The sequence below is a fragment of the Sturnus vulgaris genome (genome assembly GCF_052056855.1).
Source record: "Sturnus vulgaris isolate bStuVul1 chromosome 38 unlocalized genomic scaffold, bStuVul1.hap1 SUPER_38_unloc_2, whole genome shotgun sequence".
Taxonomy (NCBI): domain Eukaryota; kingdom Metazoa; phylum Chordata; class Aves; order Passeriformes; family Sturnidae; genus Sturnus; species Sturnus vulgaris.
The window spans coordinates 66,929-92,010 of NW_028275903.1; the positions used below are offsets into that span (position 1 = coordinate 66,929).

The window sequence follows — 25,082 nt, forward strand, 5'->3', positions numbered from 1 at the left end:
ATTTTTAACCATTTCCCACAATTTTTCATCATTTTTCACCATTTTTTACCATTTTCCACCATTTTAAACCATTTTTCACCATTTTCAACCATTTCCCACCACTTTTCACCATTTTCGGGGTTTTTTTGGTGCCTTTTCCTGGATTCTATTCCAGGAGAGAACGGCCTGGACACGCAGCTGCGCCCTTAATTAATTAATTAAATTAATTAATTAACTTACGGAGGATCAGGGCGGGGTTAATTTATCCCGGACTCTTTTTTTACCTGGAAAAGGATTTTTTTTCCCCGGGATCCAACGACCTGGAGCCTCGGATACAACTTTCTTTATTCTTTATTGACGTGTCATAAAACTAAATCTCCGTTTAATTCTCGGTTTGGTTTTTTTTGGTTTTTTTTTAGTTTTTTTTTTTTTTTTTAGCCAAAAATATCCCGAATGAGCTCTGTAACGCCAACAGGGAATTTCCCAAATCCACCAAAATCCAGGGAAACGTCGGGGCAGGGGGGAGCTCCCGAGCGGGAAGGGCTGGAAAATAAAAAGGGGGAGGAAAAAAAAAAATAAAAATAAAATAAAATAAAATAAATATCCCCGACTCGGGGAGCTCCGGAGCTGCCGGGGGAGGACGCGGCTCCTCCCGGCCCCGTAAAGTGCCAGAGGGGAGGGGAAAATCCGGGATTTTCCCCCAAAAAAATGGCGAGAAAAGGGAGGAGAGGAGCAGGAGGAAGAGCTGGGGCAGGGCTCAGGTGAATCCCGAAAAATCCAGGCACTGAGAAATGCGGATTTTGGGAAAAACGAGGGGGGTCCCAATCCCAGAGGGGTTTTTGGCCCCAAAGGCGGAAAAACTCCGGGAAGGGCCCGAAATCCACCCGGGACGGGGCTGGGACAGGGAGGGAACTGAACTGGGAACCCGGGGATCCGCCCCGAGCCCAAACTAAAATCACCTCCAGAGGGGCGGACCCGGCCCAAACCAACCCAAAACCGGTTCCAAAGGGGCGGATCCGGCCCAAACCAACCCAAAACCGGTTCTAAAGGGGCGGATCCTGCCCCAATCAACCTAAAACTGGTTCCAGAGGGGCAGACCCTGCCCAAATCAACCCGAAACTGGTTCTAAAGGGGTTGATCTTACCCCGTTCAACCCAAAACGAGTTCTAAAGGGCCTGATCCTGCCCAAATCAACCCAAACCCGGTTCTAAAGGGGCGGACCCTGCCCCAGTCAACCTAAAGCCAGTTCTAAAGGGGTTGATCTTACCCCGTTGAACCCAAATCCAGTTCCAAAGGGGCAAACCCTGCCCCAATCGACCCAAACCCGGTTCTAAAGGGGCTGATCCTGCCCCAGTCAACCTAAAACCGGTTCTAAAGGGGCTGATCCTGCCCAAATCAACCTAAAACCGGTACTAATGGGGTTGATCTTACCCCGTCCAACCCAAACCCGGTTCTAACGGGGCGGACCCTGCCCCAATCAACCTAAAACCAGTTCCAAAGGGGTTGATCTTACCCCGTTCAACCCAAAACGAGTTCTAAAGGGGCAAACCCTGCCCCAATCGACCCAAACCCGGTTCTAACGGGGCGGACCCTGCCCCATCCCAACTCCGTTCCAACGCGAGCTCCGCCCAAACCCCAAACCCGAGCCTTGGCTCCGGGGTGGATCCCGCCCCGTCCCCAAAACCCCCAGCCCGGCTCCCGCGGGGCCTCCTCGCCCATCCCGAGCCGGCCGGAGGATGAGGATGACGAGGATGACGAGGATGACGAGGATGACGAGGATGATGATGAGGATGAAGGGCAGGGCAGCACCCGGCGCCGCCGCCGCCCCGTCAGGTGCAGATTTTGATGCGGGTGCCCTTGGCCAGGATGCGGAAGAAGGGGAAGACGCGCTCGCGGCAGCAGATGTGGAAGGTGTGGATGTGGCTCATGCTCTCGGCGTTGTAGAAGCACAGCTGGCCCCGCTCGTAGTCCAGGTAGACCCCGAAGCGCCTGGGCTGCTCGCCGGGCGCCAGCGCCGTCTGCTCGGTGGCCGTCAGCGCCTGGTACTTCTTGCCGCTGGTGCCCACGGCCCAGATCTCGCGCTTGGGGGGCGCCGGGGCTCCCCCCTTGTGCCGGGCGTGCCGGGTGGTCTCACGGGCGGCTCCCACGGCCCAGCCCCGCCGCCCCCCAACCTCCACCTCCCAGTAGTGGCGGCCGGCGCTGAAGCCCGGAGCTCCGAGCACGCAGAGGTCGCCGCCGTCCGAGCGCCGGGCGCTGCCCGCGGGCTCCGGGCGCCGCTCCGAGAGGCGGACGCTGCGCCGGTCCAGGGACAGGCTGAGCCGGGGGTGGGCGGTCGAGGGGTCCAGGGTGACGTCGGCTGCCGGGGGGGAAGGTGGGGAAGGTGGGGAAGGTGGGCAGGGGGGTTTAGAGGAAGCGGGAGGGGAGAGGGAGGGGGTTTGTGGAAGATTTAAACCCGAATTTCTGCTCCTTCCGACCCCAATTTCCAGCCTTTTAATCCCAGTTCCCATCCCTTTAACCCCAAATTTCTGCTCTTTCCGACCCCAATTTCCTGATTTTTAACCCCAGTTTTCGCCTCTTCAACCCGCTATTCCCGACCCTTTAACCCCAAATTTCTGCTCCTTCCGACCCCAATTTCCCGGTTTTTAATCCCAGTTCTCGCCTCTTCAACCCCAAATTTCCACTCCTTCCCAGATTTTCTACTCTTTAACCCCAAATTTCTGGTCCTTCCACCCCCAATTTCCCGGTTTTTAATCCCAGTTCTCGCCTCTTCAACCCCAAATTTCCACTCCTTCCCAGATTTTCTACTCTTTAACCCCAAATTTCCGCTCCTTCCAACCCCAATTTCCTGGTTTTAATCCCAATTTCTCACCTCTTCAACCCTCTATTCCCGTCCCTTTAACCCAAAATTTCTGCTCCTTCCGACCCAAATTTCCAGCCTTTTAATCCCAGTTCCCATCCCTTTAACCCCAAATTTCTGTTCCTTCGACTTCCAGATTTTCACCCCTTTAAACCCAAATTTCTGCTCCTTCCGCCTCCAATTTCCTGATTTTTAATCCCAATTTTCGCCTCTTCAACCCCCAGTTCCCATCCTTTTAACCCCAAATTTCTGCTCCTTCCATCCCCAATTTCCTGGTTTTTAATCCCAGTTCTCACCTCTTCAATCCCCAATTTCCAGCCCCTTCAATCCCCAATTTCCAGCCCCTTCAATCCCCAATTTCCAGCCCCTTCAATCCCCAATTTCCAGCCTTTTTACCCCAACCTCCACTCCTTTAAATGACAAATTTTTTTTTACCTCTCCAATCCCCAATTCCAACTCCTCCAACCACACCCCCCCCCCTCCCCAAATTTCCCAACTCCTTTAATCCCAAATTTCCCCCCTTCCTCCCCCCCACCTTGGGGCACTTTGCTGAAGACCTTTTCCATCTTTCTCATCACCACGTCCTGCAGGAAACAATTCCGGAATTTCTTCCCCACGTCCACGGGCACCATCTCGGGCTCCTGGAATTTGATGTTCTCACACCTGGAACGAGATAAAAAAAAAAATTTAAAAAAAAAAAAAAAATAGAAAAGGGGATTTGGGATTCTGCTGCTCCTCCCCAGCCTTCCAGATTATTCCCAGCTATCCCAAAGCAGCCCCAGATTCCCGGGGGATCACTCACCTGATGAAGGTGCCTTTGATGTCCTGGGAGAAGGTGCAGAACAGGGAGGGAAAAAGAAAAGGGAAAAAGAAAAGGGAAAAGTTATTGGGGACTTGGGCTGGTCCCGTGGGATTCCCATCAGGGGGAACCTCTGGACAAGCTGGAGTGCAGGGGGATGGGATAAAACCCCACAAATCCCAATTTTTGGGGGAAGAAGCTCCCTGGAGATGCTGCAGACCCCCCCAGACCCCAAATTTCCAATCCCCCAAGTCCCAGATTTTTTACTCACCTTGAGCAGCTGCAGCTCATCCTGCCTCCCTGCAGCCTCGGCTGTGCTCCAGACCCCAAATTACAACCCCTAAACCCCAAATTACAACCCCTAAACCCCAATTTCTGCCCCTAAACCCCAATTTCTGCCCCCAAACCCCAATTTCCGACCCCCCAAACCCCAAATTTCCACTCCACAAACCCCGAATTTCTGACCCCAAACCCCATTTTCCCCCTCACCTTGAGCAGCTGCAGCCCGTCCTGTCTCCCCGCAGCCTCAGCATCCCCGATCAGCCTCCTGAGCGCGGCGCTGCTCCCCAATTTCTGACCCCAAACCCCAAATTTCCAACCCTCAAATCCCAATTTCCACTCCCCAAACCCCATTTTCCCCCTCACCTTGAGCAGCTGCAGCCCGTCCTGCCTCCCCGCGGCCTCGGCGTCCCCGATCAGCCTCCTGAGCGCGGCGCTGCTCCCCAATTTCTGACCCCAAATCCCAATTTCTGACCCCTAAACCCCAAATTTCTGACCCCAAATCCCAAATTTCTGACCCCAAATCCCAGATTTTCCCTCACCTTGAGCAGCTGCAGCCCGTCCTGTCTCCCCGCGGCCTCGGCGTCCCCGATCAGCCTCCTGAGCGCGGCGCTGCGCTCCTCCAGCGCTCCGAGGTTGCGGCGCTGCCGCGCCAGCTGCGCCTCGTGGCGCTCCTGCAGCTGCTGCAGCAGCAGCACCTGCTCCCCCGCCAGGAAACGATGCAGCACCTCGAAATCCGCCTCCAGCTCCTGCATCTCCGCCTGCATCTGCTCCTGCAGCCGGCGGGAAAAACGGCGGGGTCAGGGAGGAACCGCGAGGGGATGAGGGGAGGGAAGGGTTAAATGGAATTGAGATTTTGGGGGGGTTTTGGGGGGATTTTGGGGGAGATTTTGGGGGAGATTTGGGGGAGATTTTGGGGGGGATTTTGGGGGATTTTGGGGGAATTTTGGGGGAATTTTGGGGGAATTTTGGGGGAATTTTGGGGAGATTTGGGGGAGATTTTGGGGGGATTTGGGGGGAGTTTTGGGGGGGGTTTTGGGGGGGGTTTTGGGGGGATTTTGGGGGAGATTTTGGGGGAGATTTTGGGGGGATTTTGGGGAGATTTTGGGGGAGATTTTGGGGAGATTTTGGGGGGATTTTGGGGGGATTTTGGGGGGATTTTGGGGAGATTTTGGGGGAGATTTTGGGGGAGATTTTGGGGGAGATTTTGGGGGGATTTTGGGGGAGATTTTGGGGGAGATTTTGGGGGAGATTTTGGGGAATGGCACACTGGGTGAAGCACTAAAAGGGGAAAGGGAGGGTGGGGACGGAATTCCAGCAGATTAAGGCTCGGTTGGAGATTTCTCCCATCAATTTCGGAGTTTTTGGAGTTTGTTTTTTTTTTTTCCCTCCACCTTCCCCCGCATCCCGAAGCCTCCCCCAGCGCTGAGCAAACAGGGTTTGGGTGTCCCGGGACCTGCTGGGTCTCGCTGGAGTCCAGGCTGGGGGGCAGAAATGGCGAGCCCGGCCCTCGCTCACCCTCAGCACGGAGATTTTCTCCTCCTCGCTGGATTTCTGCTTCAGCACCGCCTCCAGCTGCTTCCTGAGCGGCTCCAGGTGGCTCTGGAGCTTGTTCTGAGGGGCGGGGAAGGGCTCAGGGCGGGCGGGGCCGGGGGGTCCCGGGCCCACGAGACTCCCCCCTTTGTCCTGGCTGCAGATCCAGAGCCCCGGACACCCCGAACCCGCCCCTGCCCCTGCTCCTGCAGCTTTTTCACCTCCCAGAGGGATGGGGATGGCTCTTCCCTGTCCCAAAGTGGCCTCAGCCCCCAGCTGGGGTGGCCTGTCCCCAAATCCCCTCCCCAGTCACTGAGCTGGCCCTGCCGGAGCCTTCCCGTGTCACAAACCCCATAAAAACCCCACAAAAACCCCAAATTTTCTGTTTTTCCGCCTCCCCAGTCACTGACCTGGTCCAGTCGGACCCTTCCAGTGTCACAAACCCCACAAAACCCCCCCCAAAATCCCAAATTTTCCCCAAATCCCCCTCCCCATTCACTGAGCTGGTCCTGCCAGACCCTTCCAGTGCCACAAACCCCCCCAGACCCCCTCCCCCAGACCCCCCAAAAAACCCCAAATTTTCCCTTTTTCCCTCTCCCCATTCACTGAGCCGGTCCGTTCAGACCCTTCCAGTGCCACAAACCCCCCCAGACCCCCCCAAAAACCCCAAATTTTCCCTTTTTCCCTCTCCCCATTCACTGAGCTGGTCCTGCCAGACCCTTCCAATGTCACAAACCCCCCCAGACCCCCCCAAACCCTCCCCCAGACCCCCCAAAAACCCCAAATTTTCCCCTTTTTCCCCCTCCCCATTCACTGAGCTGGTCCTGCCAGACCCTTCCAGTGCCACAAACCCCCCCAGACCCCCCCAAAAACCCCCCCAGACCCCCCCAAAAACCCCCCCAGACCCCTCCCCCAGACCCGCGGCGCCCACCTTGCAGTCCTGCACCACCTCGTCCAGGGGCACCACGCTGTGGTGTTTGTGCCCGCGGGCCTCCCGGCACACCACGCAGATCGCCGCCTCGTCCACCTCGCAGAAAAGCTTCAGCGGCTCCTGGTGCTTCTCGCAGAGCTCGGGGGGGCCCCCGGGGGCGGCGGCGGCGGCGGGGCCGGGCCCGGGCCCCGCGGGGCGCTGCGGCCGCGGGTGCAGCTGCCGGATGATCTGCACCATGTTGGCGAGCTGCAGGTTGGGGCGGAAGCTGCGCTGCAGGAAGGTCTTGCGGCACTGGGGGCACGTGAAAACCGCGGGGCGCCGCGGAGGAGGCGGCGGAGGCGGCGGCGGCTGCTCCTCCTCGTCCTCCTCCTCGTCCTCCTCTTCGTCCTCGGCTTCCTCCTCCTCCTCCTCCTCCACGTCCTCCTCCATCACGTCCTCGTCATAGTCCTCGTCGCCGAAGAAAAGCCCCCCCTGCGCGCCCCCCGCCCAGGCCGCGGCTCCTTCTTCCTCCTCCTCCTCCTCCTCCTCGTCCTCCGCGGGGTCTTCCAGAGCTCGGCTTCCTCCTCCTCCTCCTCCTCCTCTTCCTCCCACATGTCGTCGTCTTCCTCCTCGTCCACGCCGGCCTCGTCCTCCTCGTCCTCCTGCTCCTCCACGTCCAGCTCGTCTTCCTCCAGCTCGTCCTCGTCCTCCTCCTCCTCCTCCAGCTCGGAGCCGCCCTCGGAGCCGCCCGGGGGGGGCTCGGGGCCGCCGCGGGCCCAGAGCCGGGAGATGCAGCCGCGGCAGAAGTTGTGGCCGCAGCCGATGGACACGGGGTCGGCGAAGTAGTCGAGGCAGATGGCGCAGATCGCCTCCTCCTGCAGCGTCTCCACCGGGTCGGGCCGGGAGCCGGGGCCGCCCAGCGCCGCGGGGGCCGCCATGCCGGGGGCCGAGGCGCCGGTGCCGCCGCGCTTCTTCCTCCTCCGCCTCCTCCTCCTCCTCCTCCTCCTCGGCGGCTCCCGCGCCCTCCGCGCCTCCTGCCCGGCCCCGCGGTGCTCCCGGTGCTCCCGGCCCAGCTCAGCCGCCCGCGGTGCCCCCGGGCTCTGCCGGCCCCCCGCTCCCCTTGTCCGCCGTGGGTCTCGCTCCGGCGCTCCCGGGCCCCCGCACAGCCCCCGAAGTCCGGCCAGGCCCCGGCGGAGGCCTCAAGGCTCCCGCCGCCCACCCCGGGCCGGGCCCTTCGCGCCGGGCTGGGCCCCTCTAGGCCTCACCGGGCCTCGCCGCTCGCCGCGCCGCCCGTGCCGGTGTCCCCCCGCGCCCTCACGGCCGCGGCCGGTGCGGGAGGAGCCGCTCGGTGCCCGCCGGGTCCCGCCCGGTCGCCGCCGGATCCCCCGGGGCCGCGCTCGCCCGGCGGCGCCTCCGCCACAGACGGGAAACGCCGCGGCACTTCCGCCTTCCGGCGCGGGCACCGCCCCTTCTGCTCCACGTGACCGGAAGCGGTTCCGGTTACCTAGCAACGGGGGCGTGGGTCAGGCGCGCCACTTCCTGCGGGGTTTCTCTACCCGCGCGACTCGTTGCTCTTGGAGGACTGGAGCGCTGAGGGGCGGGGCCGTGGGCGGGGCCGTGGGCGGGGCCGTGGGCGGGGCATCCCCGCAGGCCCCGCCCAGCTCCGCTCAGCGCGGGGCGCTCCGGGCCCGGAGCCGCCGGTTCGAGTCCCGCGCCGGGCGCCGTTTTCGGGTTTTTTACCCGAATTTTCTCATTTTTTTGCGATTTTGCCGAGCTCCTCGGGCCGGCCGCGGGATCCCGGTGAGCCCCGAGCGGCCGTAGCGCGGCGGGGCGGGGAGCGCGGCACAGCGTTTCTGTAGTGTAGTGGTTATCACGTTCGCCTCACACGCGAAAGGTCCCCGGTTCGAAACCGGGCAGAAACAGCTCATTTTCCCTTTTCCTTCCTTCTATTCCTTATTTTCCCCCTCACTCCGACACTTTCAGCACATCCCCGCCCTTCTCCCGTCGTTTTTTAAATTTAATTTTTAATCTCTACCCTTCTTCCATATTTTTTTTAAATTTAATTTTTAATCTCTATCCTTCTTCCATCATATTTTTTATATAACTTTTAATTTCGGCCCTTGTTCCCTCCCCACCTTCTCCAGCCAGTCTTTCCTCCATCCCTTATTATTACGCTATTGCGTCATTTATTATTACATTGTTGCGTCACTTATTATCAAATTATTGCGTCATTTATTATTACATAATTACAATAAAATATTACATAATTACGTTAAAATATCGCACATTTCAAGCCCATCCTCCTCTTGCCCCCTCCCCAGCCTCTGTTTTCCCCCCATTTCGGTTTCCCCACCCCAATTTCAGGCGATTTCTCAGCCCCGCCCCGGGGCCTTATCAGCTCCCCCCAGAGCTGCTCCTTCAGGGGCACCGAGGAGGAGGAGGAGGAACGAGAGGGAGAGGAAGGAAGGAAGGAAGAAGAGGAAGAAGAAGAAGAAGAAGAAGAAGAAGAAGAAGAAGAAGAAGAAGAAGAAGAAGAAGAAGAAGAGGGAGAAGAGGAAAAAGAGGAAAAAGAGGAAAGAAAGAAGAAGAGGAAGAAGAGGAAGAAGAGGAAGAAAGGAAGAAGAGGAAAAACAGGAAAAAAGAAGAAGAGGAAGAAGAGGAAGAAGAGGAAGAAGAGGAAGGAAAGAAGAAGAGGAAGAAGAGGAAAGAAGAGGAAGAAGAGGAAGAAGAGGAAGAAGAGGAAAGAAGAAGAAGAGGAATGGGAAAGAGAGGAAGAAGAAAAAAGGGGGAGTGAGAAGGAGGAAAAGGAGGAGGCGAGAAGGAAAAAAAAAAACGAGGAGGAAGGAGAGGAGGAGGAGGAGGAGGATGCGGTGAGGAGGAAGAGGAAGAAACGAGGAGGAGGAAGAGGCGAGGAAGAGAAGAGAAGGAGGAGGAGGAGAGGAGGAAGAGGAGGAAGAACAACCTTCTCATCATCCCGAATATTCCAGGGTGAGGAAGCACACCCTCCTCCTCATCATCACCCCGAATCCAGCATCCCAAGGGGAGGAAGCACAGCCTCCTCTTCATCCCGAATACTCCAGGGTGAGGAAGCACACCCTCCTCTTCCTCATCGTCCAGAATATTCCAGGGTGAGGAAGCACACCCTCCTCCTCCTCCTCCTCTTCACCCCGAATATCCAAGGGGAGGAAGCACACCCTCACCCTCCTCATCCCGAATATCCAAGGGGAGGAAGCACACCCTCACCCTCACCCTCACCCTCCTCCTCCTCGTCCTCCTCCTCGTCCTCCCGCGGCCCCATGGCCCGGCCCGGCCGGCCCAGCAGCTCGTGGCCGAGGCGTCGTGCCCGGTGTGTCTGGATCTTTTCCAGGACCCCGTGTCCATCCCGTGCGGCCACAATTTCTGCCGGGCGTGCATCGAGCGCTGCTGGGCCACCTCGGGCGGCTCCTGGGCTTGCCCGAGCTGCGCGCCGTGAGCCCGGAGCGGAGCCTGCGGCCGAGCCGGGAGCTGGCGCGGGTGGCGGAGATCGCCCGGGGGCTGCTCCGGGCCGGGGCCGGGCTCGCTGTGCGGGCGGCACCGGGAGCCGCTGCGCCTCTTCTGCCGCGACGAGCGGGCGCTGCTGTGCCCGAGTGCGGCCGCTGCCGCCGGCACCGCGGGCACCGCCTGCTGCCCGCCCCGCAGGCCGCCCGCGAGTACCAGGTGAGACCCCCGGGAACGGGCCCGGCAGCGGGAAAAGGGGGGAGGCCGGGCTTGGAGGGGCTCGCTGGGGGGTTCGGTGCCGACAGGGTGAGAAATGTGGGCTCGGTGGAGGTTTTAGTGCGCGCCCGGGGGTTGAAAACACGCTGCTTCTGTCGGTTCGAATAGATGGAAATTATTATTATTATTTATTATTATTATTATTATTATTATTATTATTGTTATTATTATTATTAATTATATTAAATTATATTAAATTATATTAAATTATATTAAATTATATTAATTTATATTGTATTATTCTATTCTATTCTATTCTACTCCTATTCCATTCCATTCCATTCTATTTTATTCAATTCCATTCCCTTCTATTCTATTCCCTTTATTATATTCCCTTCTATTCCATTCTATTCTATTCCATTCTATTCTATTCTATTCTATTCTATTCTATTCTATTCTATTCTATTCCATTCTATTCTATTCTATTCTTTTATTTTTAATATTATTGTTGTTGTTCAGTTAAAACTCCTTCGGATCGGCTTTTCTGCTCCTTTTTTCTTCTCCTGCAAAAAAAAAAGCTCCTGGGAAATCTCACACAAACCCAAAGAATTTACAAATCCAATTCTGGGAAATCTTATATGAGCTTAAAGGAGTCGGCACCAGTTTTTTTGGTTGTTTTTTTTTTTTTTTTTGCGGGGATCTTTATCCCCGAACCCAAATTTCCGGAGTGTGTTTTTTTTTTTCTTTTTTTTTTTTTTCTTTTTTTTTTTTTTGGAAATCTCTTATCTGGGGCTGCCAGCACGCGGGGTTGGCTCGGGCTCAGCTCCCCGTGGTTTTTGGGCCCCGTCTCAGGCGAGGGACAGAGGAAATTTTGGGGTGGAAATGGATTTTCCTGGGCCCCGCCGAGCTCAGCTTTCACGGCCCCGCAGGAGCAGATCCAGAGCAGCCTCCAGGCCTGCAGGGAGGAGAGACAAAAATTCCTGGAGAGCCGAAATCGGGAGCGGGGAGGAGCTCGCACCTGGTGAGAGCCCGGGCAGGGTCGGGGGTCGGCTCGGACCCCGGGGAGGGTTTGGGTCCCTCCCTGGACCCCGGGGGAATTTTTTGGGGCCAAATCTCCCGGGTTTGGGTCCCTCCTTTGCCCCCAGGGGAATTTTTGGGGGCCAAATCTCCCGGGTTTGGGTCCCTCCTTTGCCCCCAGGGGAATTTTTGGGGCCAAATCTCCCGGGTTTGACTCACGGGGAGGGTTTGGGTCCTTCCTGTGACCCCAGGGGAGTTTTTGGGGCCAAATCTCCCGGGTTTGGGTCCTTCCCTGGACCCCGGGAAGTTTTTGGGGCCAAATCTCCCGGGTTTGGCTCACGGGGCGGGTTTGGGTCCTTCCTTTGCCCTCGGGGGAGTTTTTGGGGCCAAATCTCCCGGGTTTGGGTCCTTCCTGTGACCCCAGGGGAGTTTTTGGGGCCAAATCTCCCGGATTTGGGTCCTTCCCTGGACCCCGGGGGAATTTTTGGGGCCAAATCTCCCGGATTTGGGTCCTTTCCTGTGACCCCGGGGGTGTTTTTGGGGCCAAATCTCCCGGGTTTGGCTCACGGGGAGTGTTTGGGTCCTTCCTTTGCCCCCGGGGGAGTTTTTGGGGCCAAATCTCCCGGGTTTGGGTCCCTCCTTTGCCCTCGGGGGAAGTTTTTGGGGCCAAATCTCCCGGGTTTGGCTCACGGGGTTTGAGCCCGAGATAAACGCGGGGCTGGGAGGGGAAGGGAGGGACGCGAGGGGAGGACGGGAGGGGTCCCGACCTCGCTGCCACCCCCTCCCCAAAACCAAAAAAAACAACAAAAAACCCCCCCAGGACAGAAGCAGGAGCGAGGGCCAGCGCACGGCGCGGGAATTCCAGGAATTGCGGCGCGTCCTGGACGAGCAGGAGCGGCGGCTCCTGGAGCAGCGCGGGGGACCTGGACGGGGCCTTTGGGGCGAGCGCAGGAGCGGGGGCGCTGGCCAAGGTGTCGGAGGAGCTGTCGCAGCTGGACACGCTCATGTGGGAGATGGAGGGGAAATTCCAGCAGCCCCCCGAGCCGCTTCCTGCAGGTGGGAGCCCGCAGAGCTCGGGGGGAAAAGGGAGAAAAAGCCAAATCCGGGAGCCCGAATTGTCCCCGCTGTCACCTGGGGGTGTCCAGGTGCGGCAGAGCTCGGACGTCCCTGAGAGCCGCGTTGGGCCGGGGTTAGGCCGGGTTTTAAATTCCCCCCGACCCAAACCGGGCTGGAATTGTTCGGTCCCGGGGTTTGAGGGAGCGCGATTTTCCTTCCTCGTCTCTCACCATCCCCTCTCTCCTCCCACCTTTAGGAGATCCCGCAGCTCCTGGACAGGTAACGCAGCTCCTTCCCCTCTGGGGACACCCAGGTGAATCCCGAGATTTCCTTCCAGGAGCTCAAATCCCGGGCTCGGGAATTTGGGTCTGGGGGAAGGAAAATGCCCCAGGGAGGGCGGGGAAAAAAGGGGCTTGGATTTGCCCCGGGGATAAAATCCATTTTTAAAATACGAATATTGAATAAAATATTTATTCAATGGGAATGAAATCTCAGACTGGGGGGGGTTTGCCCCTTTTTTTTTTTTTTTTTTCGGCCTCCCGGCAGCTGCGAGACGATGAAATTCCATCCCCCGGCCGAGATTTCTCCCGAGCTGCAGCGGAGCCTGGAGGATTTCGCCCAGAGGAACGCCCTGGTGAGGGGAGCCCTGAGGAGGTGCCAAGGTGCCGAGAGGGGCCGGGAGGGGGAATGCGGAGGGAATGGGGTCCCTGGGAGCGAGGTCTGGGAGAAATTGAGTTATTTTGTGGGATAGCTGGGATAAATTGAGTTATTTTGTGGGATAGCTGGGAGAAATGGGGTTATTTTGTGGGATATCTGGGAGAAATTGAGTTATTTTGTGGGACAGCTGGGAGAAATTGAGATATTTTGTGGGATATCTGGGAAAAATTGAGTTATTTTGTGGGATATCTGGGAGAAATTGAGATATTTTGTGGGATATCTGGGAAAAATTGAGTTATTTTGTGGGATATCTGGGAGAAATGGGATTATTTTGTGGGATATCTGGGAGAAATGGGATTGTTTTGTGGGATATCTGGGAGAAATTGAGATATTTTGCGGGATATCTGGGAGAAATGGGATTATTTTGTGGGATATCTGGGAGAAATGGGATTATTTTGTGGGATATCTGGGAGAAATGGGATTATTTTGTGGGATATCTGGGATAAATTGAGTTATTTTGTGGGATATCTGGGAGAAATTGAGATATTTTGTGGGATATCTGGGAGAAATGGATTATTTTGTGGGATATCTGGGAGAAATGGGATTATTTTGTGGGATATCTGGGATAAATTGAGTTATTTTGTGGGATATCTGGGAGAAATGGGATTATTTTGTGGGATATCTGGGAGAAATGGGATTATTTTGTGGGATATCCAGGAATTGTTCACCCGAGAAGGACCCTGAGGTTTTCCCTGAGGTTTTTCCTGCGGCAAAACCATTCGGGAAGGGGAGAGGAGGGAAGAACCAGCCCAGCAAAGTTTCCCCTCCCAAATCTCGCCCGAAAAGCGGATTTGGGGTGGCTGGTGGGAAAATCTGATCCCGCGTGGGGGCAAAGCCGGGGAGAGGACGGAGGGGGGGACAAATCCCCAAATCCTTGGGATGAGTTTGGCCCCGGGATGGAGGCCCCGAGCCCGAGCCTGTGGAATTTCTCTCCTCAGACAGCCTCATGTTCCTGCTGCAGGAGCCGGGTGAGTCGGGGCGAGGAAATGCAGGATTTGGGGTTGTGGGAGAATTCCCCGTGGGAAAAAACCCAGCGCCATTCCCGGTGTGGGGAGGGAGAGCTGGTGTTGGATCTGCTGCGGTGCTCAGGGCGCCCCAAATCTCCCCAAAAAAAATAACATTTATACTTCCCTTTCCCGGGAATTCCAGGGCTGCCCAAATATCCCAAAAAGTGAATTTGTGCTTCCCTTCCCCGGGAATTCCAGGGCGCCCCAAATATCCCAAAAAAGTGAATTTATACTTCCCTTTCCCGGGAATTCCAGGGCGCCCCAAATCTCCCCCAAAAAAAACATTTATACTTCCCTTTCCCGGGAATTCCAGGGCGCCCCAAATATCCAAAAAAATAACATTTGTGCTTCCCTTTCCCCGGGAATTCCAGGGCGCCCCAAATCTCCCAAAAAGTGAATTTGCGCTTCCTTTTCCCGGGAATTCCAGGGCGCCCCAAATCTCCCAAAAATAGGATTTGTGCTTCCCTTCCCCGGGAATTCCAGGGCGCCCCAAATCTCCCAAAAATAGGATTTGTGCTTCCCTTCCCCGGGAATTCCCCGCTGTCCGATCCAGGGATTGGGTTGGGAGGGACTTTGGGGTTTAGTCCCAGCCCGGTTTTTCCTTCCCGGTTCCTCTCCCCTCCTTTTCCCCGTTTTCCTCCCGGCCCGGGGGCTCTGCCGGGACCCCCCCGAGCCCCCGGATTTTGGGAGGACGGGGCCGATCCCGGCTCCGGGGGGGTCCGGAGCCTCTCCCCGCTCCAGCGCTCGCTCCCCCCGCAGCCGAGCTCACCCTGGACCCGCACACGGCGCACCCGCACCTGCACCTCTCGGAGGACGGCAAAGAAGCCCGCGGGCTCCTGGTGCCCAGGGACGTCCCGGACCACCCCGAGCGCTTCGACTTCGAGCCCTGCGTGCTGGCTCGGGGCGGCTTCACCTCGGGGCGTCACTTTTGGGACGTGGAGGTGGGGCAGGGCGGGGTGTGGGCGCTGGGGGTGCTCCGGGAGTCGTCCCGCAGGAGGGGCCCCCTGAGCCTGACCCCCAAGGAGGGGGTGTGGGCGCTGGAGGCGTTCCACTCGCTCACGTCGCCCCGGGCCAGCGTGGGCCCGCAGCCCCCGCCCCGCCGCCTCCGCGTCTGCCTGGACTACGAGGGGCGCCGCGTGGCTTTCTTCAGCGCCGGCGGGGACGCGCCGATCCTGGAGTACACCCGGGCCGCCTTCAACGGCGAGAGGCTCCGGCCCTGCTTCAAGCTGGGGCTGGGGGCGCGGCTGCGGGAGGTGGCGCGGAGCCCCCGCTGCGGGGAGCGGGCGGGGGGCGCGCAGGCGGTGTCCCCGCTGGACTGGGTGGGCTTCGGCTTCTCGCTGCGGATCTGCCCCTGAGGCCGCGTGTCCGTCCGTCCGTCCGTCCGTCCGTGTGTCCGTGTCCGTGGGGAGCGGCCCCGGGAGGAGCCGCGGATCAGCGGGAGGGGTTTTGGCCTTGCCGTGCCCTCGGCGCGATGAATCCTCGCGGTTTCTCTTTCCCAAAGTTTGGGTTTGTTTGGTTTTTTTTTTTTTTTTTTTTTTTTTTTTGTATCCTGAACCCCTCACTCCTCAGTCTGGGGGCCGCTCCCCAGCTCTGTCCGCGTTCCCGGCGTTTGTCTCCAATAAAAGAAGATTTTGTGCTGCACCCTTTTCGTGCCGGGAATTGCGCTCCTCGGGATTTCTGAGGGTGGGAAATTTGGGAAACCCGCGCGGGATGAGGGCATCTTCACAGACACCGAGGAGTGACACAAACCCCCTCGGAACCCGATTTTCCACATTTTTATTCCCCAAAAAAAGGATCGACCCCAGGGAGAACCGGGAAGGGCAGGAGCAGGACTCGAGTTCTGGCTCGGGTTTTTTTCGCCGCTTTCACCGGCACCGATTTCCTCAAAAACGCGCGATTTTTCTTCCGAGGAAACCCAAAAGAGGAAGCGGCAGCACCGAGAGAGCCCCGTTATTAATTCCGGAACCGAGAAGAGGAACCGGGAGCGGCGCCGGGCCCGGAATAGCAGGCCCGGGATGAGTGGAGCCCCCGTGACGGAGCCCCCGCGGGTCTCCCCGGGACCCTCCGTGGTCGCCCCCTCCGGGTCCCTCCCCGTCCCTGATCCCCACCCAGGGAAGGTGCAAAGCGCTTCCCACCCGGGCTGTTTTTCCAGGCTCTGCCTTTCCCCGTTCCCCGGGGCCGTGCCGGTGTCTCCGCCCTCGTCCCCTCCGCCCAAACTTCCCCGCCAGCGTTTTTGGGGCTGTTCGCTCCCAGCTCCCACGGCTCCTCCCCGGCGCTTCCCGGTGGGAAACGCGGCTGGAGCTGAGATCCCCAAATCCACCCCCCGCATCCTGCCCCCGGAATTCCATAAAAATAAAGATTGATTTATCGGCGGAGCTCAGCGGGGGAGCAGGGGGTGAAAAATGCCCCGGAGGGCTCAGAGCCCGGATTTGGGCGCAGGGATGGGGGCGGAAGGGTCTCGGACCCCAATTCGCGTCCCTCGAGGTTCTGGTCGTGCTTTTCCCTCTTTTTTTTTTTCCCTTGGATTTGCCCCATCCGCGGACACGCCGAGTCTCGGGGTGGTTTTGGGGAGGCGGATGATTTTGGTGCCAAAGGAGCGGGGTGGCAGCTCCCCGGGGCGGCGGCTGGAGGGAAAAAAATCCTGGAATTCTGATGAGGAAAAACCGGGAGAGGCGGAGGGGGGACCTGACGAGCAGGCTCAGCCCAGCCGGGATTCAGCCGGGACGGGGACAGGAAGGATCCAGAGGGGTCTGGATCCCTCGGGAAGGAATTCCAGCCGGGATTCGGCTCCCCGAGGAAGGAGAGCGGCCCTGGAGTGCGGGAAGCTGGAGGACCTGGTGGGTGCCACCTGCGGGGACACCTGGGGACACTCGGGGACGTTCCCTTGGGAGGGGAGGCGCCGGCACCGCGCGGCTTTGGGAAGAATTCGGCCAAATTCGGGCAGGGAGCTGCCGGGGTTGGGGTCGGGAGGTGAAAACGCCTTTCCCCGCGCCCCTCGGCGCGTTCCCCACCCCGCTCTCCGTGGGTTTTCCATTTCAAAGCCCCGCTGGGATTTGGAGATTCCCGGGGGGGGCGGATCCTGAGCCCCTCTGGCTCCCGCAGCTGGAAGATCTGAAAAATGAGCTGGAGAAGAGGCAGAAAAAAAACCCCGAGGTTTCCCAGCCCGGCGGCCCGGCACAGGGGCAGGAGGAGAAGAGTCAGCAGCCGGTGAGGGAATCCTCCTGCTGCGAGCCCGTAAAGGTGGGAAAAGGGAATTAAATCCCCGTGGGAGGATTGAATTTCCGAATTTTCTGCATTTCCGAATAATCCGCTTCGCTGCGACCTGGGGGATCTCACGCTGTTCCTCTCTCTCTCTCTTTCCCCCAGGATGTGAAAAGCTCCAGCAGCAGGTTTGTGGCCTCCCTGGAAATCCTTTCCCTCAGTTTTCCCAAGAGGAAAAGTCGGCGGAGCTCGGAACTCGCCGGTGCCGCTCCAGGCTCGTCCTTGATCGCTTCTGGGATGCGCTGATCCACGGGGATTTTGGTCTCAAAATCCCAAAATGATTTAAAGTGCTTGGCTCTTCTCTCCAGCCCAATCCTCCCCAAAAATTCCTTCCTTCCTCATAAAAAAAAAATAAGATTTGGAAAAAAACATCCAACACTGAAATTTGGCCTCCGGTCTCCCGGATTTCCAAGGGAAGGGGGGAAATTTAATCCCAACATTCCCGGTGGCTCCTGAAACCTCCCTGGTTGTTCTGGGAAGTGTAAGGGAGGGGTTTGCTGGTTTTATTTTTTATTTTTTTATTATTTTATTTTTTATTCCAGGTGTGGGAAAGTGACTTTCCAGCTGCCCCTGGATGCGGCTCCGGGGCTGGAAGAGCGAGTTTGTCACTTCTCGTGGAGGAGCAGCGCCCTGAAGGAAACCCTGAGGAAGCTCCAAGGTACCCAGACGGGGAACAAAATCAGATTTAAATCCTATTTTGGGAGAGCTGGATGAGCCGAGCTGCTCTTCTCCCGTCCTGGATATAAACTGGGAATGGAAACCTCGCAGGGAGAGCCTGGAGGTGGAGGAGAGGGAGGGAAAAGGGATTTTCCTGGTGCGAAAAAAAAAAAAAAATCGAAAATCAGGGTGAGCCAAGGAGGTTTTTCATTAATTTTGTTTATTTCAACCCATTGCAGACTCTGCTCATTTTCCTCTCCCTGGCCTTCATTTTTTTTTTTTTTTTTCTGTATTTCTGTTCCACCATTGCCGCGCTTTTCCCTCGGATTTTTTTTTGGGGTGAAACGCGGCTTTTTCCGCTTCGAGGACGGCACTTCCCTAAAACCTCGGGCAGATTCTCGGCCTTGTGCGACCCCCGTGTGCGGTTCCCGCCCTGCCCTGGCCGGGTTTTCCCGATTTTTTTTTTTTTTGGGGGGGGGGGGGTTCGGTGGCCCAGGTGGCCCAAGGGGGGGGGGTCCGGCCCTCACCCCCCACCCCCCCCCGGCTCTGTCCCCACAGCCAGCGTGACCCTGGACCCCGACACGGCCCATCCCGAGCTCGTCCTGTCCGAGGACGGCAAGAGCGTCTGGCGCGGGGCCGGAGCCCGCGAGCTCCCGGCCAGCCCCGAGCGCTTTGACTACTGGCCCTTCGTGCTGGGCCAGCAGCGCTTCGCGGCCGGGCGCCACTGCTGGGACGTGGACGTGGGCGACGGTGGCGACTGGGCCGTGGGGGTGGCGAGGGAATCGGTGCCGAGGAAGGGGAGGCTCAGCCTCGGCCCCCAGGGCGGAATTTGGGGTCTGGAGAAGTGGGGGGGGCAGGTGCGGGCTCTGACCACCCGCAAGGTGACCCTGGTGGCCCTGAGGTGGCTTCCCCGCAGGGTCAGCGTCCACCTGGACTGCGGAGGGGGCTCCGTGGCGTTTTTCGACGCCGAGGACGGGGGGCTCCTGTTCGTCTTCTCCCGCGTCTCCTTCGCCGGGGAGAGGCTCCGGCCCTGGCTCTGGGTGGTGGGGGCCAGGTCCCAGCTCCGCCTGTGTCCCTAAAAAATTGTCCCCAGAGCCTCGGCCAGGTCCCAGCTCCGCCTGTGTCCCTAAAAAATTGTCCCCAGAGCCTCGGCCAGGTCCCAGCTCCGCCCGAGTCCCTAAAAATTGTCCCCAGAGCCTCGGGGGGCGGCCCCTGGGACGGGTTTGTGCTTGGCAGAAACCTGGGTTAAAACAATCTCTTTGTTTCTGGAAATCTGGGAAAGGTAAAATTTTGTTTTTTCCTCTCGGGAAGGAGCTGTGGAGAAGGGGCTGGGGGGCAGAGAAACGGGAAACAGCGGGGAAAATCCGCATGGAAAGGCAAATTTCCCCAAGGCTTTCCTGACCGGCTCTAGATGATCCCACCCGAACCGGCCCCTTCCAAACCAAGAGCTCCAATTCGCATTTTTTCAGCCTTTCCCCAACCTCCGACGGGGGAATTGCCCTGAAGCCGCCGTTTTCTCCCGGGAAAAGGCCCCCGTGGCCACCAGGTCTGTGGGTTCCGTGATTTAAATCATTAATAATAATAATAATAATAATAATAATAATAATAATAATAATAAGAGGTTGTGATTTCCCGCGTCCTTCCTGAGTGCCGGCACTGGAGAAGGGGCAGGGACCGTCCCTGGGCCACCTGCGCGGGGCTTGTGGCTCTTGCCGGGGGGGCGACCACCGGGAGTGGGGTTTAATTAGACAAAATGGGGTTTAATTAGACAAAATGGGGTTTAATTAGACAAAATGGGGTTTCATTAAACGAAATTCCGGCTCGATCCCGACATCCCAGGAGCAGGAAAGACCGAACAGAGAAGAAGTTTAAACGCGTGAACGTTGAGTTTTCGCTTCATCCAAAGTCGGAGGAGAGGGAAGGGACTGGGGCGGGACAGACGCGGCTCCGCTCGCAGCCCCCACATTTGGGGCAGCGACCCCGAGGGAGCGGGAAGAGACTCGGGAGGGCACAAATCCCTGGAAGCGGCGGGAATGGCGAGAACCCCCGGGATTTGGGGGAGCTCAGGGGCACAGCGTGATCCGGGAGCCCTCGCCCCACACCAGGAACCAGGGCCGGACGCTCCGGCCCTTGAACGAGGCGGCCGGGAAGGCGAAGATCAGGCTCCTCTGCTCCGCGTCAAAAAAAGCCACCTGGCCCCTCTCGTAGTCCAGGGCCACCCGCACCCTGCTGGGAGCCCGGCTCGGGAACAGCGGGATGCGCTCCAGGGAGGTGAGAGCCCAGAACTGGCCCTGGCAGAGCCCCATGGACCAGAGCTCCCACTCGGCACTGCCGGGGGTCCCTGCCCCATTCCCGGGGGTCCCTGCCCCATTCCCGGGGGTCCCTGTCCCATTCCCGGGGGTCCCTGCCCCATTCCCGGGAATTCCTGTCCCATTCCCGGGGGTCCCTGCCCCATTCCCGGGAATTCCTGTCCCATTCCCGGGGGTCCCTGCCCCATTCCCGGGGGTCCCTGCCCCATTCCCGGGGGTCCCTGCCCCATTCCCGGGAATTTCTGCCCCATTCCCGGGGGTCCCTGCCCCATTCCCGGGGGTCCCTGTCTCAATCTCGGGAATTCCTGTCCCATTCCTGGGAATTCCTGTCCCTTTCCCGGGGGTCTCTCCTCCACTCCCGGGGGTCCCTGTTTCACTCCCGGGAATTCCTGTGTCACTCCCGGGGGTCTCTCCCCCATTCCCGGGGGTCTCTCCCCCATTCCCGGGGGTCTCTCCTCCACTCCCGGGGGTCTCCGTGGCCACCCCCAGGGCCCAGGAGCCCTCCGGGGCCACCTGCACGTCCCAGCAGCGCCTCCCGGCCGTGACGCCCTCGCGGCCGAGCACGGAGGGGTCGGTGCCGGTGCCGGGTCCCGGTCCCGGTTCGGGTTCGGGTTCGTCCCCGGGAGGGTCCGGGGCGCTTTCCCAGCTGACGCTGCTCCCGTCGGGCGCCACGAGGAGCTGGGGATGAGCCGTGCTGGGGTCCAGAGTCACCGTCACTGCGCCAGAGGGGATCCCGTGGATGCCGCCTTCATCCCTCCTCCATCCTGATTTTATCCCGCTTTTATCCCTCCTTCATCCTGATTTTATCCCGCTTTTATCCCGCTTTTATCCCGCTTTTATCCCTCCTTCATCCTGATTTTATCCCGCTTTTATCCCGCTTTTATCCCTCCTTCATCCTGATTTTATCCCGTTTTTATCCCGCTTTTATCCCGCTTTTATCCCTCCTTCATCCTGATTTTATCCCGCTTTTATCCCTCCTTCATCCTGATTTTATCCCGCTTTTATCCCGCCTTCATCCTGATTTTATCCCGCTTTTATCCCTCCTTCATCCTGATTTTATCCCGCTTTTATCCCGCTTTTATCCCGCTTTTATCCCGCTTTTATCCCGTTTTTATCCCTCCTCCATCCCGCCTTCACCGTCCCGGCCCTGAGCGTCCCCGGCTCCCCGCGGGGTTTTCCCCTCAGTCCCCGTCGTTCGTTCGGCGCCTCCCACCCTCACCCCCCGTGCCAGACTCACTTTTCTCCGGCAGCTCGAACACCAGGACGTCTGAAAAAAGGGGAGAAGGGAGGCGTGGGATCAGTGGGAAGGGGAATGTGGGGAGGCTGAGAGTCGTGATAAAGCGGGATGGCAATCAAAAAATTAATTGCAATAAAATAAAATAAAACTGAAATAAACTGCAATAAAATGCAGCATATGCTCTAAGAAAACAAATATAATTAATGATTGCGCATACGCATTATGATGTAATAAACATAAATAAATTTATATATATAATAAAAGCAATGAAATTCATCTCTTCACCCCCCAGCCCGCTCCCAATACCTTGGAAGCTCCTCAGTGTCTCCTCCAGGAGAATATTTTCCTCCCTGAAGCGATGAATTCTCTTCTCCAGCTCCAGAAGAGGCGACGGGGGCAGCTGGAGGATTTCCTTTCCGAGGCTGCAGAAGGACGGCAGGAAGAGGTTGAGGATCCCCCCCGGGAATTCTGAGCGCGCACGCACGGAGGAGCCTTGGGGATGGGGTCAGGCCCCTTGGCCAGGGGTTCGGCCACAAAACCAAATATTCGGTCTCGAAATGAGGCCAAGCAAGGATCCAGCCCTCGATGGCAGCCGGGGGCGGGAGGCGGAGCTCAGGAAATCCCGTCCGTACCTGCTCAAGGTGCCGCTGATGTCCTGGAAGGGAGAGAAGGGACACGGGGGCTCCGTGAATGGCTCCGGGCCGCGGGAACACCGACACTCGGGGGGATTTTCCAGGCCCGTGGAGTCCAACCAGCGGGAAAACCGCTGAGACACCGGGCTGGGGTCGAAGGGACCCCCGGAGACCCCCCCAGTTCCACCCCCTGCCGTGATCCGAGGCCGCCCCTCGCTGTCCCCGTCACCTGCAGGAAGGTCCTGGCGGGTTGCTCGCACTTCTCCTCCAGCTCCTGGACTCGGGCGTCCAGGCGGGAGATCTCCTGGGTCAGGCTCGTCACCCTTTCCTCCTGCACCCTCCCGATGTGGCCCTGCAGGTGCCCCAGCCGGGCCAGCAGGTGCCGGGAAAGCTCCTCCAGGGAGAGGCGCAGCCCCTGGAAGTGAGCGAGGATTTTCTGCCGCTCGGCTTCGGTGTTTTCCTGCGGGACGGGGAGCGCGGCTGGGTGGGAAGGGCGAGTCAAAGCCGCTCCCTGCAGAGCGACCCCGGCCCCAGGGACCCCCCCCACTCCCCCCTGGAAACCCATCGGGGGTCGCCCACTCCCCCCTCCGCTCCGCAGCATTTACCAAATACTCCCAGTTTCTCCTCATTTCAGCCTCCCGGAGCGCGAGGAGTTTGTCCCTGCCGTCCTTCAGGGTTTGCAGCCGAGCCTGGATTTGTTCCTGAGGGGGTGAAAAATAAATAAATAAATAAACCCCCCGTTTCTCTGGAGATTGGGGCGGCTTCAAACCCACGCTCTGGGCAGGGCCTGGAGGGCGAGCAGCTCCGCTTCTCCTGCCGCTCCAGGAAAACATTCCCGCTGTTATTGTCCGCGTTCCTGCTGATTCGGGGACCGGCTGGAGCTGGGCAGGGAGGAGGAGGAGGAGGAGGAGGAGGAGGAGGAGGAGGAGGAGGAGGAGGAGGATGAAGGATCCCTCCAGGCTCGAGGAAGAACAGAGAGAGCAGAAGCACCGGAGCGCGTCCTGTGCCCCTGGGACGGGCCGGGGGGCAAATGTGGGGCAAATCCGAGCCGGCCCCGCTCCCGGTGGAGATCCCGGGCTGTACCTTGAATTCCCGGGCGGCCTCCGGCACCGGGAGCACGGTGTGTGCGCGGTGCGCGCGGGACTCGCGGCAGATCGCGCACAGCAGCGCTCCGTCCTCCTTGCAGAAAACCTCCAGGGGCTCCCGGTGCCGCCGGCATCCTTCCTCCCCGTCCTCCTCCTCCTCCTCCTCCTCCTCGCCCCCGACCCCCAGGGCTTCCCCCCGGCTGAGCCGCCGGGCGATCTCCAGCACCCGCGCCAGCTCCCGGCTGGGGCGGAGGCTCCGCTCCGGGGCCGTGTCCCGGCACCGCGGGCAAGCGAAGCCGCCCGTGGGCCACTCCCAGCAGCGCTCGATGCACGAGCGGCAGAAGTGGTGGCCGCAGTGGATGGACACGGGGTCCCGGAAATATTCCCGGCAGACGGGGCAGGAGGCCTCGCCCGGGAGCGCGGCCATGGAGCCCCGGGGGCTGCGGAGCCGCCGCTTTCCTTCCCCTCCCCGCGCCGGGGAAGGCGGAGCCGGGCGGGGACGGGCGGGGGCCAAAATCCTCCCGGCTGTGCCCCCCCGGGGGTCCCGGGGGAATTTTTGGGATCCCCGGCGCGGTGAGGAGCGAGGATTGGGGAGGGAAGCCCCGAGGGTGAGACCCCGTGGAAGGGGAGGGGTGGGAATGGGAGCCCCCTCCCTCCTCCCGCGGGGCAAATCGGGGCCTCTTTTCCTGCCCCAAAAAATTTCTGTGTCTGGCTGATGCCTTGAAAGCAAGAGCGGCGGAAAACCCAGCCCTTCTCCTGGCCTACGTTCAGATGTCTAAATGTCACTTATTCAGATTATCTTAATGCAGATTTTTGTATTAATTTAGATTTCTAAAAATATGGATTCTTTAAAAAATGGATTTCCTATTTTTTTTAAATTAAGGTTTTAAAATGTGGATCTTTTTAAAATTCAAATTTAGATTTCAAGATGATTTTATTGAGGTGGGTTTTTTTTCCCTGGAACGGTGAGAAAAGGAGACAGGTTGCTCCCAGCCCTGGATCTACCTGCACCCTGCAGCACCTGAGCAAAATCCCGCAGAAAAACCTTGGATTGCTGATTTCCTTTTCCCCTGGCACTGAGGAAATCTCTCCTTGTCTGTTCAGCCCGAGCCTCCAGCTGCCTCTGGAGAATTCACGGTGGTTACACCCGGCTAATCGAGACCGAAATCCCTTGGGAAGGGGAGCCTTGATCCGTCCCAGCTCCCGGCACGTCTCAGCCCCCGATAAATCAACCTTAGCCCCAGATAAAAAAAAAAAAAAAGAAAAAAAGAAAAAAAAAAAAAAGGTGTTTTGAGCACGAAGCCGCCCCCCCAGGTTTCAGTCTGAGTGTTCCGAGCACCGGAAAACCCGGAACCCCAAAAAACTCCCGCACAGAATTAACGGCGGGTGAGTTTTGGGCGGATAACCTCAAAAAAAAAAAAAAAAAAAAAAAAAAAAAAAAAAAAAAAGAAAAGAAAAATAAAAGGGCATCAGCGAGTTCCGAGTTCCGGTGGCTTCTGCACGCGAAGGGCTCCGAGCGGTCCAGGGGGCTCTTGGAAGAAAAGGAAAGTTAAAAATAGGAAAGTCTGTGGTCAGCGGCTCAGCCCCGGCCCGTGAGAGAAACGATTTCCTGTGTAAAAGGAGAAGTGAGAAGAAGAATAAAAGTGTTTCTGAATGGAGGTGCTGGGGGCGGTGCTGGAGCCGGGAATTCAGGGATGCTGGAATTCAGGGATGCTGGAATTCAGGGATGCTGGAATTCAGGGATGCTGAATTGTCGGGAGGAGCAATGAGCAGCAAAGGATGGGCCAGGGATGGCGGCGAGCTCCCACCCCGTGGCGGTGCCCTTCGATTACAGAGCCAGGAGTGAATCAGTGAATTAAATTCGCATGGAAATTCAATGTATCAATTAAAACATGTAAAAGGAATGCAGTGAAAGCAGGGAAACCAGGGCTCCAAACCCCCAGGGCCGCCTCGGGGCCGCCTCTCGCTTTCCCGGGGTGATTTTTGGGGGAGCAGGGAGTGAAAGAGGAGCGGTGGATTCCAACCAAGCCGGAACGTGATGAAGTTTAATTTCC

General features: G+C 58.4%; 3 protein-coding genes and 1 non-coding gene across 6 annotated transcripts; 2 read left to right on the plus strand and 2 right to left on the minus strand.

Annotated features, from left to right (window-relative positions):
* Positions 1–312: 312 nt before the first annotated feature.
* On the minus strand, positions 313–8,478 carry TRIM41 (tripartite motif containing 41). Its single transcript, XM_088157543.1, has 7 exons — positions 6,936–8,478; positions 6,379–6,900; positions 5,433–5,528; positions 4,457–4,687; positions 3,639–3,661; positions 3,372–3,499; positions 313–2,335 (listed from the first exon to the last, which is right to left on the minus strand). The coding sequence occupies exons 1-7, from the start codon at positions 7,293–7,295 to the stop codon at positions 1,809–1,811; spliced, it is 1,887 nt and encodes a 628-aa protein (XP_088013669.1). The 5' UTR covers positions 7,296–8,478; the 3' UTR covers positions 313–1,808.
* On the plus strand, positions 7,294–19,345 carry LOC106864061 (uncharacterized). The gene is given in 15 exon segments (XM_088157491.1): positions 7,294–8,088; positions 9,443–9,818; positions 9,821–9,911; positions 9,913–9,977; positions 9,980–10,053; positions 10,980–11,071; positions 11,888–12,212; positions 12,380–12,402; positions 12,670–12,785; positions 13,779–13,808; positions 14,607–15,201; positions 16,442–17,087; positions 17,214–17,236; positions 17,651–17,766; positions 18,324–19,345. Coding segments are annotated over 15 exon segments (3,888 nt in total). The 3' UTR covers positions 18,845–19,345.
* Positions 8,207–8,279, plus strand: TRNAV-CAC (transfer RNA valine (anticodon CAC)). The gene has a single exon. It is a non-coding gene; the product is annotated as a tRNA-Val (tRNA).
* A 159-nt stretch (positions 19,346–19,504) lies between the features above and the next one.
* LOC106864062 (E3 ubiquitin-protein ligase TRIM7-like) lies at positions 19,505–23,565 on the minus strand. Of its 3 annotated transcripts, none has more exons than XM_088157506.1 (7): positions 23,027–23,565; positions 22,549–22,644; positions 22,173–22,403; positions 21,944–21,966; positions 21,618–21,733; positions 21,312–21,341; positions 19,505–20,838 (listed from the first exon to the last, which is right to left on the minus strand). In XM_088157506.1, the coding sequence occupies exons 1-7, from the start codon at positions 23,453–23,455 to the stop codon at positions 19,829–19,831; spliced, it is 1,935 nt and encodes a 644-aa protein (XP_088013632.1). In that variant the 5' UTR covers positions 23,456–23,565; the 3' UTR covers positions 19,505–19,828. The 3 variants fall into 3 exon arrangements, with proteins under 3 accessions (XP_088013632.1, XP_088013633.1, XP_088013634.1); XM_088157507.1 differs by having other exon boundaries at positions 19,505–20,790; positions 23,027–23,562; XM_088157508.1 differs by lacking the exon at positions 23,027–23,565 and adding an exon at positions 22,717–23,018.
* Between the last annotated feature and the right edge of the window lie 1,517 nt (positions 23,566–25,082).

Excerpts from the sequence above, each read along its gene's own strand:
- LOC106864062 (XM_088157506.1), bottom strand. The coding sequence starts at position 23,455 with ATGGCCGCGCTCCCGGGCGAGGCCTCCTGCCCCGTCTGCCGGGAATAT. Across the intron at positions 22,645-23,026 it reads AGGCCGCCCGGGAATTCAAG|GAACAAATCCAGGCTCGGCT; the intron begins GTACAGCCCGGG and ends TCACCCCCTCAG. Across the intron at positions 22,404-22,548 it reads GGAGAAACTGGGAGTATTTG|GAAAACACCGAAGCCGAGCG; the intron begins GTAAATGCTGCG and ends CCCGTCCCGCAG.
- TRIM41 (XM_088157543.1), bottom strand. The coding sequence starts at position 7,295 with ATGGCGGCCCCCGCGGCGCTGGGCGGCCCCGGCTCCCGGCCCGACCCG. Across the intron at positions 4,688-5,432 it reads AGAAAATCTCCGTGCTGAGG|GAGCAGATGCAGGCGGAGAT; the intron begins GTGAGCGAGGGC and ends CGCCGGCTGCAG. Across the intron at positions 2,336-3,371 it reads CTTCAGCAAAGTGCCCCAAG|CCGACGTCACCCTGGACCCC; the intron begins GTGGGGGGGAGG and ends CCCCCCCGGCAG.